At 44.4% G+C, this 19,001-nt stretch overlaps 1 protein-coding gene across 1 annotated transcript in view; it reads right to left on the reverse strand.

The window, feature by feature from the left end:
- The window catches only part of SQOR (sulfide quinone oxidoreductase), a 53,926-nt gene that overhangs the window by 16,857 nt on the left and 18,068 nt on the right, over window positions 1–19,001 (reverse strand). Inside the window, 3 exon segments of the mRNA XM_004010645.6 lie at window positions 2,465–2,518; window positions 8,744–8,914; window positions 13,093–13,343. Coding sequence (XP_004010694.2) covers window positions 2,465–2,518; window positions 8,744–8,914; window positions 13,093–13,326 — 459 coding nt within the window. The 5' untranslated portion in view covers window positions 13,327–13,343.

Raw genomic sequence — 19,001 nt, forward strand, 5'->3', positions numbered from 1 at the left:
CACAGACAAAGATGAGGAAACAAGTTTGAGAGACCCACCTAGACTCTTATACAACTAGATACTGAGGCCCCTGCCCACTGCCTGCGGCCCTTCCCACAGGACCTCCGTGCTTTTCCAGCTCCCAAAGCAAAACTCAGGATCCAGGAGATAAATAGCCAATCTGCCTTATCACATTTCTCTAGTCTGAAGAAGCTGTTATCAAGGAAAATGGTGCCATAAAGTAGCAACGAGTTCCTTTCAAGGAGAGTTGTTCCTAACGGGCAGTTTATGACACCACTGAATCCAAGGTGCTTCCCTGGGAACCCAGAAGCAGGAGGAGCAGGAAAGTCTAAGAAAGAGATGAGATCTGACCCCCACTCTGTGGGGAGCTGTGGACCATCCTACCACAATGAGAGGACCAGACAGCGGGACATGGCACTGCAGAGATTCTCCGGGAGCTGGTGGGGGAAGAGGCAGAGGCAGCTGGGAAGAGAGAAGCTGCTCACGTTCAACAAAGCCCAGAGCAGAGATCAGTCCTTCTGGAGCCCCAACGACATCCCGCCCCCGAGATCCACACACCTTGGCATCCTCATCAAAGCCATCTCTCCTTTGTTTACACTAACCTGGGTAGTTTTCTAGTATCTCCAAGATTGCTAAGTAACACAGTAGCCCTGGAAACACTACTCACATCCTCTTAGCCTCGGTTTCCTCATCTGTCAAGAGGAGATAAAAAATGTCTACCTTGCAAGCAGTCATGAGGAATCAATATCAGATTCTTAGCATAGTCCCTGGCACATGCTAGAGACTCCATAGTAACAGCTCCTTTTAAATATTATTGTTTCTTGGTTTACTGCAAGAGGGTGCAAGCACTCTCAGCACTGGTGTATTCAAACAGTTCGCACACAGCGAGCCGTCAGGGTGACATGACCAAAGAGACAGGCTACCTTTGTTAAGTCGACTCTGGTGGACCTTTTGAAGAGGCATGGACTTCCCCAAAACTATCACTGGCACCTTTCTCCATAGAGTCCTCAATGGTTTTCTGTTTATATGAGGCTCATGACCCATGGTACCAAATTCATCACAAACTCCACACTAATCCATGGCTTGTTTAAACCTTTACAGAACAGGTCCCAGTTCATTTCTTCTACTTCCTACACTGGGCATGTCACTACTCCGGTTTTTAACCCAGAAACACACATCAAACACCCTGTGGATGCAACTCAGATGAGGCCCTTACCTAAACCACTTTCCTGAGATTTGTGACCTGGTTATCACAATGCTTTATGTGCTTCAACTACTTATTCATATTTCCCAAGAAGCTCCTGGAAATCATAATTACTAACTCACTCTATTATGCTTTAGGAAAATAAATTTGAATCTCACAAATTGTCAGAGGGCATCTGGCTCCCTGGCTCACTGAAAAGGGAGGTCTAAGGAACTGCTGGGGCAGCTTTTATATTGCATCAGTCACTTTATACCAGAAACCCAGCCTCTATTCAACGAAACTTAGACATCCCTTCAGCGCCTGATAAGCTAACTGCCGATATTCTACCCTTAAAGTCTGCTTAAGAATTCACGGTCTAAATCTAACTTTCAAAGGAAATACAACCAACTCAGTCCTACAGAGAAATGTAGTTTTCTTGTAAGTATGTGAAAGGCTGCTGTTTTGTACAAATTACCATCAGGCCCTGGACATGCTGAATTCTGATTAAAGCCTGAAGCTAGAACATATGATGATCACTGACAGAATCTTAGAGAAGACTTTCTTAAAACCATAAAAAGGCTGCTGAGAAATAAAACTGAAAGAGGATTTCTAATACTCTTTCTTGTCAAAATGAGTAAAAAACAACTAAATGCAGTTTTGATCACAGCATAAGTAGGCCAGTATAACATTCTTATGTAGGCATGCTCAGTTGTGCCTGACTCTTTGTGACCCCATGGACTGTAGCCCACCAGTTTTCTCCATCCATATCATTTTCCAGGCAAGAATACTGGAGCAGGTTGCCATTTCCTACTCTAGGTGATCTTCCCAACCCAGGAATCAAACCCATATCTCATGCATCTTCCGTACTGGCAGTGGATTCTTTACCACTGAGCCACCTGGGAAGCCCATGACATAGTAATAGAAGTAGCTTAAAACAGTACATTCTCAGACTTCCCTGGTGGCACAGTAGATGGGAATCCACCTGCCAACACAGGAGACGTGGGTTCGATCCCTGGTCCGGGAAGATTCCACATGCCACAGAGCAACTATGCCTGTGCACCACAACTACTGAGCCTGTGCTCTAGAGACCGTGATCCACAGCTACGGAAACCTGTGCGCCCTAGAACCCATGCTCCGCAATAAGAGAAGCTACTACAGTGAGAAGCCCACGCACTGCAAGCAGAGAGCAGCCTCTGCTCGTCACAACTAAAGAAAGCCGGTGCAAAAGCAACAAAGACCCAGCAGAGCCAAAAGCAAATTAAAAAAAAAATTTTTAAGTACCTTCTCATAGTCCAGCTGGATTCCAAGAGCAATGATAAGATATTTGTAGGAGATCTGCAACACAAAAAATGACATTTTAGACCAAGACACAAAAAGGGGCAGCCCCAGAACTGACTCAGACCCCAGACATGAGTAGCCCCTACTGTGTCTCCATCTTGTAATATGATGACGTGGGGCTGCAGATGGTGGGCAGGCCAGCAGGCAGGGGTGAACACTCCAGTGTGCCATTACGCCCACCTCTCTGCTACCCGTTCTCTGCTGCTTCACATGTCAGGGCTTCACAAATATATAACATGCCTGGCTTCTGGGAGCTTGAGATACCTGTACTTTTACACAGTGGAGCACAACAGAAAAGAGACCACAGTTATTTGTGTTAACACTGTTTCATGCCATCATTGACTCAATGGGTATGAGTTTGAGCAAGCTCTGGGGGTTGGTGATGGACAGGGAAGCCTGGCGTGCATCCATGGGGTCGCAAAGAGTCAGCCTGAGCAACTGAACTGACTGTTTCATGTTGAAGGCTGGAGGATGACTTTCTAATCTTAAAACAATCAACTTTCTTTAAAAGCTAACCTGTAAGTCCCACCTACAGGGTAATATGCGAATCTCAGGCCAATCTGTCCCATCATATAGACTGGATCAACAGCATAACTGAGAAACTGCTCTTTTGAGGGACACTGAAAAAGATGTGATAGAACCTATCTGATCCTACTGAACAAGCTGTTTGGAATTTAAAACTCTTCTCTTTAAATATGGGCACTGTGCTCATCCATGCTGAGGGCAAAAGTATCCACACTAATTATGATGGAAATGTGGGTTCAGGATCAGGAGGAAGACAAGCTGAAGTACAAAAGTGTAAGCAAAAATGATATAAAGTAAAGGGACTTGCCTACAGAAATGGAGAATGACAGCAGTCAATGTGGGAGCCCAGCCTGGAGCCACAGGCGGCGACTGCCACAGCCTTGTACAAAAGGCTGGATAGGTGGAGAGGTGAATGGTTGGTTTCAGTTGCTTGTGAAAAACACAAATAGAGAAGCAGAGCGGCCAGCTGGGCAGATCACAGTGGAAGAGAAGAGACCCGAAAGAGCTCGGCTTGGGCTGAGGAGCCAAGGGGAGCAAGTCGCTGAAGAGGTCCTGACCTAGGAGACTCGGCTCCAAGGTCACCTCCACCGTGAGACCTGGCTATGACTCAGTCCCCTTCCCTGCTGGCCCCTCCTGCAGCTCCCTCAGCACAGTGGACTGAATGCTTTTTAGCCCTTGTGTTATTCAGCAGCAATATCCTCCTCACTACACTGAACACTCCTAGAGGATAAAGGTTATGTCTTATTCCTTATAGTCCTAGAATCTAACACAAGACACTAAAGTGAGGAAGTCTGTAACATTTGTTGGATGAATGGATAGGTAGATGGTTGATTTCGGCTGCTTGTGAAAAACACAATCTATCAAAGTGGACAGATAACAAATACATCTTCAACTGCATGATTTGCCTAACCATAGAGACCGAGTGCCCTTATATTCTTTGTTCTGTAGGAAAGTGTACCAGGCTCATTAAATGGCCGAGTGAACTCTTCAGGATGTAAGGTCAGAGATGGCACAGGATCTGGGGGTCCCGACCCACATGTAAGACATGTGAGCACTGTAAAGAAAAGCCTTTGGTTTGTGCATGCCTTGATGGTTCTATTAGAGCACAATATTGATTATTTTTATGGACTAATAACGTACAAGCTTAAGATTATGAACAAAATAAGGGAGAATAAATCCTAAAGTAGCAAAGAACACAAGAACACTTTGTGTATATTGAATGAGTTCAAGCTTCCAGGCCAGATGATCTAAACTCTAAGGAATTACAAAAACTTGTAAACAAAACTGAGCAGTTTCGGAGAACAGTGCAGACCTTGCCAAAAGGCTAAATATGGACAAGTGTTTTGTAATTTTATATGAGGCGGTGGGAGAGGTAAATTATGACACTAACAATTTAGTAAACAAGATGTTTATCCATTTCAAAATTCCAGGCCCATCTAATAAAATGATGTCTCGTAATAATTTAGAAAAAGAAGGGCATCAGCAAGTGTTTGCAGACGGCAAACCTGCTTCCCATCAGTCGGCAGTCAAGAACTCTGTGAGCAGAGTGGATACTCAATAAATATTTTCTTTCCCTTTTTTTCCCCATATACTTTTTCCTTCCTTTTTTTTTTTTAACTTTTTTGTTGCACCACACAGTATGTCAGATCTCAGTCTCCTGATTAAAGATCAAACCCACACCCCCTGCCGTGGATGCATGGAGTCTTAACCACTGGACCATCAGGTAAGTCCCTCATGTATTCTTTAAAAAGTAATACCAGCAACATTTCTTAAGCATCCACTTTGTACAAGGCACTGTCCTGAATATTTTACATGTTTTAATTCATTTAATCCTCACAACAACCCAGTGAAGTAGGTATTCGTACCATTTTACAGATGAAGAAATTGAGGTACAGCTTGATCACAAAGATTGACTGAACACCTTCTATGTGACAGATATTATGCTAAGTCCTGGAGAGACAACACCGAACAAGAAAGGCCCAGTTCCTACCCCTCCAGGAATTCAGTCTAGTGGGCAAGACAGACGTGAACAGATACCCACACGGACAGTTACTAAACCACAGAGTGCTGGGATGGCAAGTCTAGGGGGAAACCTGACTACTCTGGTAGGTCAGGGAGGCCATGTCTAAGGTAAAGATCAGTAGGAGTTAGGGGAGAGGCTAGGGGAGAGGTGGAAGCAGCCTGCGCACATATACCAGGGAAGAAGGCGGCTGAGGTGTCTGAGGAGAGGAGAGGCCAGTGTGCTGCAGCGGGAACAAGGAATAGAACCAGGTTAAGTCTGGAGAAGGAGCAAGATCCATGTACACACTGGGCCTGCGGCACACACTCCAAACAGACCACTGGGGCGGGGAAGAGTCGGAGACACACTGGGTCTGGACTTCAGCAGGGCCCTCGCATTGTGGACAGGATAGGAAAGTGCAAACAAATGATGGAAATGATTATGTAAATTGTTTAATATTTTCAAAAGAATACTGATTGATTCATGCATGCTAGGAAAAAAGTTCTCTAGGGACATGTTAAAGAATTCAGACCTTGAACTTAAATGAACCCATCATGGATAAAGGCAAGGAAAAACTGCTAACTGGATGACAGACTCACAAATGTAAAAGATCCAGGCAAGTTGGGAGGATGAACCAAAAGCAAGACGATGAGACAGGATATGCAGATTTCTGATACTTGGCTACGGAATAGAAAGTGAAAAGTGAAAGCCGCTCAGTCACATCTGACTCTTTGCAACCCCATGGAATATACAGTCCATGGAATTCTCTAGGCCAGAATATTGGAGTGGGTAGCCTTTCCCTTCTCCAGGGGATTTTCCCAACCCAGGGACTGAACTCAGATCTCCCGCATTGCAGGCAGATTCTTTACCAGCTGAGCCACAAGAGAAGCCCTGGCTATGGAATACTTTTGCCTAAAAAATCCCAGACAAAAGTCTCACCAGTTTATATACCACCTTATTCCTTAGCCCTAACAAGGCACTACAACTCTCCCAAGCATCTAGACCTTAGAGTCTAAGCAGGGTTCAGAAGTGAGGGCGCCTCCCAGTACCTCTCATTCTCAAGAGGTGAGACAAGTTTATGTTCCTTAAGATACACGCAAAGCCAATCACAGAGGTACTGAGCTACTCCTGCAGTGCAGAGGGTCTGACTAGGAGGCAGGCACTGCTGTACCAAAGGGGTGCCGTGTCTTCAAAGATACAGGTCTGCTGGTCCCTTGAACTGGCAGCAGACTGGTGAGAAAAAGAAGCCCCAAAGCTCAATCCTGTGAACTGAAAACAGTCTTGTGTTTAATTCAGTCTGTTCTCCTGGAGATGTTGGGGAAAATAAGGAAGTGTATCAACATGGGAAAAACAATATATAAAGAATATATAAATTTTTTAATTTAATGTAAATAAATGTATATTTATTTGTATACACATATACAAATATATTTATATTTATATACACATATATATTTGTATATACATAGATATATAAATATGTGTGTTTGTATATTTGCATATTTAATATTTATATATTTATATATGCACACATATATATAAATATGTCTGTATTTTAGGATGGGGGATGCCTGACTCGACAGTAGATCATGTGAATAAAAGGCGATGGTCTCTAGACCAGCATGAATCAACACTGAGAAATGTCACTGGCAAATGCTAGCCTGGGCTCGAGCCAGCTGGAAGAGAACGGCCCCACACTATTCTAGGCTGTTCTGTAGCATTGGTTACTCTCCCAAACACCTACTGGGGCCATGGATCTCAGGGTACTAACAAGCCAGATGATGTCTAGTGCAGGATAAAGAGGGTAGGGAGGGGACTGGAGCCCATGAGATCTGAGGAAAGTGGGGACAGGAGGAAAAGTCTACCTGAGAAGAAGACAGACACAGACTCTGAGAGCCACTTTCAAATAGCTAGAGGGTTTCTCCATTGAAAAGAGAGAAGACCTTCTCTCCCACACTACAGGAAGAATAAGGAATAAGAAAATTATCATGGCCACTAACACCTTGGGTTATGGCCAAAGACAAAACAGAAAAGAGATTACAGGAAGGTGGGTTCTGACTCATTAAAGGAAGAACTTTCATATAACCTGTCTGCCTAGAAAAAATGAAGAGTGCTAACTTTCAGAGAAGTGGGACATGTAAATACTGCTACTGCTGCTGCTGCTAAGTAGCTTCAGTCGTGTCCGACTCTGTGTGACCCCATAGACGGCAGCCCACCAGGCTCCTCTGTCCCTGGGATTCTCCAGGCAAGAACACTGGGGTGGTTTGCCATTTCCTTCTCCAATGCACAAAAGTGAAAAGTGAAAGTGAAGTCGCTCAGTCACGTCTGACTCTTAGCAACCCCGTGGACTGCAGCCTACCAGGCTCCTCCATCCATGGGATTTTCCAGGCAAGAGTACTGAAGTGTGTTGCCATTTCCTTCCCCAACCCACTTCCTAACCCACTGTAAATTCAACCTCCTAACCCCTGTGCCTAAGTCCAAGTAACTCAGCTCTATTTTTTAATTAACATTCATCACCTTCTAACACACTATATAACTTATTATGATTATTGTTTATTGTATGTCCTCCTCCACTAGAATATAAAATCCTGAACAATAAAGGTATTTGTCTTTTTTGGTTCACTTGTATATCCTTAAAACCGTATACACAGGTTATAATAATGCTTAATATAAATAAATACTGTGGGGGGAAGGAAGAACGAACAGAAGCTAGGCAGGTATTCTTGATCAGGGTTCAGGGAAAGGCTACAAAAAATCTCTGTATTCCTTGAAATTTAATGCAAAATTAGGCACTTATATGCATTCTGTAGAGCAGGCTAAGGTCCTACTTGGAAAGATCCATGACCTAAGGAAAGGCTGAGGATACTTGCAGCCAATGGTCTCTGCTTAGAGAAAGAGGTTAGAGCTGAAAGATTTCCACCAACTCTGATTCTACAGTTCTGTGAAAATGCTGGTGTGCCCAGTTTGGAGGGATATGGGTCAGGGTATTAAGGCCAATTAAGGGCCCAAGAGCCACCAGACCCTGGGACAGGCCAGGGACAGCATGGTAGCTGTCCCGGGCTCAGCAGCAGATGAGGGGACAGGATGGCTTCTGAGCCTATTTTCTCACCATCCTGCCCTCATCCCCTCAGTCAAACCCAGGGGCTTCAGCTGCTAAAGAGTTGGGATCCAAGTGTGGTGGGGATAGAAGGAGACATCTATGGTGCTTTTGTGACCCTCAAGCTGCAGCAGCAGCAATTCTTAGCCCTAACACCAACCGCAGTCATACGGCACAGCACCCACTAGTGTGACCGAGACGGATACTCTCCAACATCCCCTTCCTCTGCAAGGCCATCTGTCAGGTGCAGAAGCCCACTGCTTCAAAGGAAAAAGGAGGGAGGTACCTGGTATTTTAACACAGAGCAATAGTGTCTGTTCAATAAGAATTCAGGTACATGATACTATAGTAAGCAACAGGGCAAACACTGGTTTTCAACTCGTCTTCATTGTTCATTTATTAATTCAGCTTTCACTCAGTCCTTCCATCTATCCCGTCCTCCTTTGCCCACACCCGTCCCATCTCACGCAGTATTTAGCAAACACACACCCACACACACACAGATACCCCACCCTCTCACCATGAAGCTGCCCGTTTTGATACAATGTGCATTCAGTATAAACCCTCAGGTTAACAAAAGCCAAAGGACCCCAGTGGTTACCTTCTTGTCATCATCTGTGTGGATGCAGTTCTTGTCTGGATTCAGATCAACCACCCTAGCTTTGATCCACTCCACACCAGATGGAATCACCTTTGCTGTGGGACGGCCAGATGAGGATAATGGTTTGGCACCAGCACCCACCAGGGTCCAGATGGGCTGGTAGAAATGTGTCTAAAAAACAAAAGTATTTGGAGATTCATTACAATGTGAGGCTGATCGAAAGAGTCATAGGTAAAGGTACATGAGCTAGACTCTCCCAATTCCTCCCTCCTGACCCTTGAAGCATCACGGAGAAGTCTCCAAAAGGTTAGTCTTCCCCACCAACTCCACTGGTGTTTCCTACTATGTTAAATTCTGAAGGGCAGTAACTTTAAATCCACTTTAAGCAATAGATAATACAGTGGTCACTAAAGATAGTTTATGATTTTTTTTGCTGATCTTAGCTGAATTCTTTTGTAGGTAAGGTAGCTCAGATGGTAAAGAATCTGTCTGCAATGCAGGAGACCTTGATTAGATCCCTGGGTCAGGAAGATCTGATGCAGAAGGGAATGGCAACCCACTTCAGTATTCTTACCTAGAGAATTCCATGGACAGAACATGGTGTCACAAAGAGTCAGACACGACTGAACGACTAACACAAAGTAGATCTGGTGTTTAACATGTACATGCTATATTTGTTGCGTTAGTCACTAAATCACATCCAAATCTTTTGCAACCCCGTGGACTGTAGCCGGCCAGGCTCCTCTGTCCATGGAATTCTCCAGGCAGGAATACTGGAATGGGTTGCCATTTCCTTCTTCACTGGGTCTTCCCAACCCAGGGACCAAACTTGTGCCTTCTGCATTGGCAGGTGTATTCTTTACCGCCGAGCCACCTGGAAAGCCCACATGCTACATAAACAAGCATACATACACACCCGGGCTTCCCAGGTGGCGCTAGTGGTAAAGCACCTGCCTGCCAGTGCAGGAGACGTAAGAGATGTGGGTTCGATCCCTGGGTTGGGGCGATCGCCTGGAGGAGGGCATGGCAACCCACTCCAGTATTCTTGCCTGGAGAATCCCATGGACAGAGGAGGATGGCAGGCTACAGCCCACGGGGTCACACAGAGTCAGACTCAACTGAAGTGACTTAGCACTTAGCACATACACACACATATTATGAGTCCATTTCCTGTATATAGATACAAAGAAAAATTAAGTCCAGAAGGCTAAACATGGTTACTCAGAAGTTTGTGAGGCAAGTCTGAAAAGTTTTCTGCCACTTTGGGGATGCTCAGAACTTCATTAACTTCCCCCTGTGTTTCCCAAGCCCATGAGGAGGACAGCAGATATCCCCAGTCAGTCCTTGGGGGCCCTCTTCTCCTTTCTCAGAGGCTTTTACACCCAAAGCCAGGAGGCATCAGATCCTACCTCCTGATACCCAAACTTTCAGTATTTTCTGGAGTTCTCTTGCTTTAGATGGTCCACTCTTGATCTCAGTTAGTTATGAAAGCCCTAGACTCAGGGTCAAAGGGCAGATTGGTTTAATGGCCTCTGAGAATTCCCATGTATCCACGGAGCAGACTGGAGGACCAAGAGATTTCAACATTATCAAAATGCCTCAAACTGGCCAGACAGAATTGCCAGCAGCCCCAGAGAGTGAAGAGGACATAGGAACAGCTTTGCAATCTCCCTACAGCCATAACGCATAGGATCAAATGGGGGCAGAGATCACCAGCTGTGAGAGCTCAATGATGTCAAGTCCATCTTGAACAGAAAAGGGAATGAAAATACAAGCTCGGATCATTTTTTTAGACTGCCAACAAGCATGAGCTCCAGCAATCCCTAAACCAGACACAGGAAGGAAAGTACCAAACACCTGAGCCACAGGCAGCTCCTCTCAGAAGCCCTGTCATGCACATCCTCACGAAGCAAGGCAGACTCCATCTCTTGAATTGTGTCCAGTGCCTCAGGGGAGCCTGTCGCATTACAAAGAGTAGACCCACGAGAGACCTTCCGTGGGATAACTACAATCCACCAGAGGCCACCTAATACAGCTCTCAGACCACTGTCATTTTAAATGTTGTCCCTGAATTAAAGTCACTTTAAAAAGGAAATTGGGGCTTCCACGGTGGCTCAGTGGTAAAGAATCCACCTGCCAATATAGGATGCACAGGTTGGTATCCCACGTGCCTCAGAGCAACTAAGCCTAGGAGCCATACTATTGAGTCCACGTGCCACAGCTACAGAGGCCTGGGCACCCCAGAGCCTGTGCTCTGCACTAAGAGAAGTCACGGCAGTGAGAAGCCCTTGCACGGCAACTAGAGAGCGGCCCCACTCCCCGCAACCAGAGAAAGCCAGCGTGCAGCAACAAAGACCCAGCACAGCCAAAAGTAAATGAATAAAATTTTTAAAAATAATTTTTCAAAAGGTAGGGAGAGCTGAAACTTAAACTGAGCTCTTCTATTTAAAAAAGGGGGAAATTGACAGAGAGTGCCCTACCATCTCCCCGCAGATCACAGCATACCAATCAGAGAATATAGCAAAGCCCTGGGCAGCCTCATTTGGTACAGGAAAGACTTGCTGAAAAGAAGTATGCCTTTCTTGCCCCACTCGCTCCACTAAAAAGGCATCAGGTCCATTTTGATTTTTCCTCCCAAAGATACAACTCCCCACTGGTGCATGTCTGGTTCCTTAGGAAATATTAGGCAAACTGTCAAAAATCTTGACTATTCTTCTGAAGCTCTGCTGCTGCTGCTAAGTCACTTCAGTCGTGTCCGACTCTGCACAACCCCATAGACGGCAGCCCACCAGGCTCCTCCGTCCATGGGATTTTCCAGGCAAGAGTACTGGAGTGGGTTTCTGAAGCTCTGGACAACCTTAAAATGTTAGTGCCTTACAAATACTTCCCAACTTCCCTTTTGGTGTCTGCTACCTTTTTCTGTTTCATAATCTGTTTATAATCCCTTACACTTAAATTTCTCAAACTTACTGACACATTTTCAGAGGCCTCCCCACCCATCAACTCATCATCTTTTCTCCAGACTGGAACAGGGAAAGGAAAGTGCAATGACCACCGATTTTCCTCTGGACATGAGATTGAAGGTGGAGGGTGATGTGAATTGAACTGTCTCTCTTCAAAATATATGCTGACATCCAAACCCTGTGACCTGTGATCGGGACCTTATTTGGAAATAGGGTCTTTACAGATGTAATCAATTTAAGATGAGGTCATACTGGATTAGGGCACGCCCAGGGGGCCCTCGGAGAAGGCAATGGCACCCCACTCCAGTACTCTTGCCTGGAAAATCCCATGGACGGAGGAGCCTGATAGGCTACAGTCCATGGGGTCGCTAAGAGTCGGACATGACTGAGCGACTTCACTTTCACTTCTCACTTTCATGCATTAGAGAAGGAAATGGCAACCCACTCCAGTGTTCTTGCCTGGAGAATCTCAGGGACAGAGGAGCCTGGTGGGCTGCCGTCTATGGGGTCGCACAGAGTTGGACACGACTGACGTGACTTAGCAGCAGCAGCAGCAGGGGGCCCTAGCAGTAAAGAACCTGCCTGCCAGGAGATGTAGGAGACACAGATTCGATCCCTGGATCCAGAAGATCCCGTGGAGGAGAGCACAGCAACCCACTCCAATATTCTTGCCTGGCAAGACCCATGGGCAGAGGAGTCTGGTAGGCTACAGTCCGTAGGGTCACAAAGAGTCAGACACGACTGAAACGACTTAGCACACACGCATACTGGATTAGAGTGTCCTCAACTCTCTAATGTTTATCCATTGGATTGTCTCTAAAATCTAATCCAATGACTGACGTCCTTGTAGAAAGGTCTTGTGCTGACACTAGCGGCACACAGAGAAGGCCATGTGAAGACAGGGGCAGAGACCAAGGTGATGCGCAACCAGCCGAGGAACACCAAGGACTGTCCACAACCGCAGAAGCTAGGAGAGAGGCACGGCACAGCCTCCCCTTGCCCTGAACAGCCTTTAGAGGAACCATGGCCCAGCTAACACCTTGGTTTTGCACTTCCAGCCTCCAGAACTGTGAGAGGATAAATTATCTGTCTTAAGCCACACTGTTTATGGTCATTTGTTATGGCACTTCTAAGAAACTAACACAGAGGAGATCATAAGAAGCCAAGAGATCTGTCCTTGCTCTCTCCCTCCCCCCACCTTCTCCCAATCCTTCTGGACGACCTGCTTTTTATGCCCAGAAAGAGAAGCATGAACCTGGGAACATGGAGGCCCAGGGCATGACAGTCATCCCCACCTCAGCCCCTAACCCGCACGTGCATGTGCACAACACACACACACACACACACACACACACACACACACACACTCATAAGGGGAAGACTTACCTCGCTGGGCTCAACGATGGCCACATTCTCTGCGCCCACTTTCCTCTTCATGCGGGCAGCCATGCTGATCCCACCACTGCCCCCACCCAGCACCAGCACCTCATAGTGGCTCTTGGCTGTGAGGCTGGCCCCTGTGTGCAGCTGCAGGGGGCTGGCCTGCTGAGAGCCCAGCCTGAGGAAGCAGGTGAAGAGCCGGGCACGGGAGCAGGACACCACAGAAGCCAGCAATGTCATCTTCAGGCCGGATCGGGCTACAAAGGAACAGATAAGACTCTGATAAGGAAAGAGCCACTATGAGACTGATGCATTTTCTTTTAGGGAGGAAGGGGAGACTGGCATCTGGCCGGCTGCAGCTGGTTCCCGCCATTTCAAGACCACCCTCCCACCTGGCCATGATCAAGAGCTTCTTGAGAATGCTCCACCAGCTAAGCTTTCCATTTCTCCCTCTCCTCCTTCCTTCAGGACATCGCAGGTAAACCTCACCTTTTAAGTTCTCTCTCATAACGTGCCTGTCCCCATCCTTGTCCATCCCTAAAACGAGGGCATCATCTAGGGTAACCCACTGTCACCCTCTTCTCTCTGGCGCATTCTTCAACTCTTTCTTTGGCTTTTTGGTCCATCAGAGATGTATGAGTCTACAATTCCTTGCCACCTGAGACCTTGCTGAGAACAGAGTTCAGCAAGAAACCCACCTTCTACAGCTCAGGGTTCAGGTCACAGAAATCAGGGCCTCGGTCCCACTCAGAAGTACCTGGATCTGCTGTGCCAGGGACATGCAATTTAATCAGATCACTGGCTATAGACACATGAGCAAAGGCTCTCCACACCTTTGGCAATTTCAACCACATGATTAAAAAGCTATAAAAGGAGCCCTTCCCTAGTATCATAAAGCTATATTTTATGTAAAGAATCTGCATATCCTGCTGACAAGTCTTTTATTATATCCAATTCAGTAAAAATCTCCCCTTGATAGGTTTTCCAAGAGATGTACTTCACCTTTAGGAAAAGATGTTTCTGCTGTAGCAATTGATGTTTTGGCAGTGAGGAAATGAAGGCTACTCAGAAACTGGCCTTGACTTCACCCCATCCCCAGAATGGGCTTTATATCTTGGATGTGATCTATCATGTAAGTTGAGGGGCCCCGACCAAAATTCCCCCCACCCTGTGTATTACAGAGCCCTAAATTTCACCATCTAGCGCCATCCTGTGGGTTCCTATGTTCCACGAACCCTTTATAAAAAGCTCCCAGCTGGGGGTACCCAGCAAGTACCCAGCTGGGGGATAATACTTACAGCTGCAAAGATCACTAACTTCTAAATGGGAACAATTTAATTTTATGACTTCCCACAGGTGGAGAAGAGGAAGGCTACACAAGGGAATTAGAGAAAGCTGGAAGGGGGAAAGGCTATGAAGGAAGAAGGGTGGGCCCTGGAGGAGTGAGAAGGAGAAGCCAGAGTGATGATCTTAATTAGGATTAACTCTGTTCCATTGTTTTGGCACCCATGACAATTTCCCCAGTATTTCAGATCTGACAGGCAACCCAGATCTGGAGAGTGGTACACGGGGTTACAGAAACTGAGGAAGGCTCATTCACGGTTGCCACAAGTTTAAGTCAGTATGACTCTTATCAAAAACATTTCTCATCCTTTGACTCTGCTCTTCCATTTCTGGGACTCAGATCTAAGGAAATAACCTCTAATACTTAATAAGACAAGACTCTACAAAGATATATCTCACGTATTCATTCATATAACAGTCAAATCTGAGTTAACTGGCTTGTGGATTGGATCTGATTTCATCCTGGTTACAGAAGAAACAACTGCAGGCTCTAGATGGGCCAGGGAAGGCTCAGGTTCCAGAGTATTCTAACCAAGGCTAATTTATGATTGCTTCTATTTAAAATGGGTAGGGGGAACAGAGATAGCCATCCACATGTCAAACTTTGAGGAAAGGTTACATAAAATATTGTTACACAAGCTGACGTATATAGTTTTTTCAAATTATGTTTACAAAGAGCATATAAAATGCTGATGTTGTGATCAGAATATAAATTGGAAATACAAGGTCAACTATGTAAGAGAAAAATGCATTAAAAAAAAATAAGATGTTAACATTGGTGGTTTTCTCTGGGTTTTAGAATAATGGGTGATTTTTATTTCTTCTGCTTTTCTGTATCTTATAAACTTTCTACTATATGCATACATTAATATTATAATAATAAACTATTTTGAAGACAATAACAAACATGTTCTAAGTCCTTTCCACAAATATTTAACCTGTGAGCTGACTATCATTATCACCATTTTACAGATGATAAAATTGAGGCAGAGCTCACATGTGGATTATGATTTGAACCTGGCCACCTTAGTGCCAGGGTGTCTGCTTTAAGCCACTATATCTACTATCTCTATCAACAACAAACAGTGCTAACATGAAAATCTTAAATGAAAAAATCCAGATATTTTCCATACTTTCCACAACAGGGAAACCATTTTTTTCACGGTATTGACACCTAAAATAGTAGCAGTGTTTTGATATAGCTATAATTGATTTTTTCCCTCTTCTTTGCATGTGCTTTTCTCACATTTTCTTCAATGAGTTTTAAATTTTAAAAATCAGTCAATTTGGTTTTGTTTGTTTGAGTTTTCTTTGTTTTTTGTTTCTTAATGGTAGGGACCTAACAGAAGCAGAAAATATTAAGAAGAGGAAACAAGAATACACAGAAGAACTGTACAAAAAGATCTTCACAACCAAGATAATCACGATGGTGTGATCACTCACCTAGAGCCAGATATCCTAGAAGGTGAAATCAAGTGGGCCTTAGGAAGCATCACTACAAACAAAGCTAGTGGAGGTGATAGAATTCCAGTTGAGCTATTTCAAATCCTGAAAGATGATGCTGTGAAAGTGCTGCACTCAATATGCCAGCAAATTTGGAAAACTCAGCAGTGGTCACAGGACTGGAAAAGCTCAGTTTTCATTCCAATCCCAAGGAAAGGCAATGCCAAAGAATGCTCAAACTACAGCACAATTGCATTCATCTCACACACTAGTAAAGTAATGCTCAAGATTCTCCAAGCCAGGCTTCAGCAATATGTGAACCACGAACTTCCAGATGTTCAAGCTGGTTTTAGAAAAGGCAGAGGAACCAGAGATCAAATTGCCAACATCTGCTGGATCATGGAAAAAGCAAGAGAGTTCCAGAAAAACATCTATTTCTGCTTTATTGACTATGCCAAAGCCTTTGACTGGGTGGATCACAATAAACTGTGGAAAATTTTGAAAGAGATGGGAATACCAGACCATCTAACCTGCCTCCTGAGAAATCTGTATGCAGGTCAGGAAGCAACAGTTAGAACTGGACATGGAACAACAGACTGGTTCCAAATAGGAAAAGGAGTACGTCAAGGCTGTATATTGTCACCCTGCTTATTTAGCTTCTGTGCAGAGTACATCATAAGAAACGCTGGACTGGAGAAAGCACAAGCTGGAATCAAGATTGCTGGGAGAAATATTAATAACCTCAGATATGCAGATGACACCACCATTATGGCAGAAAGCGAAGAAGAACTAAAGAGACGCTTGATGAAGTGAAAGAGGAGAGTGAAAAAGTTGGCTTAAAGTTCAACATGCAGAAAACTAAGATAATGGCATCTGGTCCCATCATTTCATGGCAAATAGATGGGGAAACAACGGAAACAGTGTCAGACTTTATTTTTTGGGGCTCCAAAATCACTGCAGATGGTGATTGTAGCCATGAAATTAAAAGACGCTTACTCCTTGTAAGGAAAGTTATGCCCAACCTAGACAGCATATTCAAAAGCAGAGACATTACTTTGTCAACAAAGGTCCATCTAGTCAAAGCTATGGTTTTTCCAGTAGTCATGTATGGATGTGAGAGTTGGACTATAAAGAAAGCTGAGCACAGAAGAATTGGTGCTTTTGAACTGTGGTGTTGGAGAAGACTCTTGAGAGTCCCTTGGACTGCAAGGAGGTCCAACCAGTCCATCCTAAAGGAGATCAGTCCTGGGTGTTCATTGGAAGGTCTGATGTTGAAGCTGAAACTCCAATACTTTGGCCACCTGATGCAAAGAGTTGACTCATTGGAAAATACCCTGATGCTGGGAAAGATTGAAGGCAGGAGGAGAAGGGGACAACAGAGGATGAGATGGTTGGATGGTATCACCAACTTGATGGACAAGGGTTTGGATGGACTCCGGGAGTTGGTGTTGGACAGGGAGGCCTGGCATGCTGCAGTTCATGGGGTCATAAAGAGTCAGACACGACTAAGCGACTGAACTGAACTGAATGATTGAGGAGTTGGGGAAATCACCAAGTAGAATGTTAATTTCTGGTTGGGAAGAAGATACTTTATGGTGAATAGACAGTCCTCATATTCTGCCTTTCTATATGATAGCAAATCTCCTCACTTTACTTTCAGGAAAACCACTTTTTCATGGTCCAACAAAACATCTTTTGGGGGGTTTTTTTGGCCACATGCCTTGTGGGGTCTTAGTCCCCCAGTTAAGGATTGAACCAGGCCCTCAGCAGTGGAAGTACAGAGTGTTATCACTGGACTGCCAGGCAATTCCCCTGACACAGAACCTTAACTCCATGGAGTTACAAAATAATGACCTAAAAGGAAGCCTGGCTAAGTTTCTGTTTTCAAGCCACGCAATCTGAGGCCCTTCAACCTCCTAATTGCCTTCCAGCCTAGTACCCCATGATTCTCCTCTTAAAAGAGGAAGAGTTTATGCAAATACTTCCCTCATTCAGCCAAGAAGGCAAGTTCTATTTTATTTCAGCAGTCCCCCACAGCTTATTTCTGGATTCTGTATTAATAAACACAAAGTCCTCTGAACTAATTCTATCAACTTCATTAATAATCGTCATCAAGCAGAATGTCCCGGCCTTTGCAGTCAAATTTCAACCATAAACAAAAATTTCACAAACACAAAATAACATGTTAGAGGAAATGTTCCAAGTTTCAAAACACTTGAAAATCTCAGTAACACACTCATTCTAACAATATAATGTCATCCTAAGTTTCAGATCAGAAAAACCAAAACCGCAGTCTAATGCTATCAGTAGTGAAGGTAGGGCGTGATACAAAGTCAAAGACCAGAAAGAAACCAGAGCAATAATGCAAAATCATAATTTAGATCCCACTTTGGAATGTTGGAACATTGACCTAAACCAAGACTGGAGAAACAATCAAAAAAACCAGACAATTGAAGGAAGCAAGTCACATAATCTGAACCAGAATGAAAAAAAAAAAAAAAGAAAGGCCAAATTTGACCCTGGAGTCAACAGCAAAGAAATAAAAAAATCTGTCAACAAAATAACTAAGGAGCATAAATCTAAGTCTCTGAGTCTCCCTAGAAGGTAGCCTGAAACACATATACCCGAAGTTAAGAAATAAGAATCACCAACAATGCAGGAAATGTAGCTGCTTTCTCTCTACACTCTTACAAAGTGAAACACACACTCTTTTTAAAACAATCAATAAGGCAAAGTTAACTTTCTTTTAACAAGTGCCACATTTATTTAATGGAAATAAATGTATTTCATTTATCAAATACATGTTCTAATTAAATAATGTCATACTTTTAAGTTAGATAAAAATTCCTCAATTAATCCTAAATCGAGTGCTTCCTTCAAAGAATCAAAATAAATGTTCTGCTATATCTGTAGTCTGACTGAAGAAATAAAAGCCCTGCTAATTGAAAGATAAGACAGCCTGTGAGGCACCTCCTACTTACATTTCTGGCTGCTGATCTGGGGTCCTGGTCCAGACAAGTCTTTGGAACTCTACACCTTTCCACAGCCAGCCCGTCTGGGAAAATCAGTGCAGACTGCCAGTGTCGAGAGCTCCATAATCCTGGGCCATGTGACATGCCACTCACTGG

The sequence above is a fragment of the Ovis aries genome, chromosome 7 (genome assembly GCF_016772045.2).
Source record: "Ovis aries strain OAR_USU_Benz2616 breed Rambouillet chromosome 7, ARS-UI_Ramb_v3.0, whole genome shotgun sequence".
NCBI classification, from domain to species: Eukaryota; Metazoa; Chordata; class Mammalia; order Artiodactyla; family Bovidae; genus Ovis; species Ovis aries.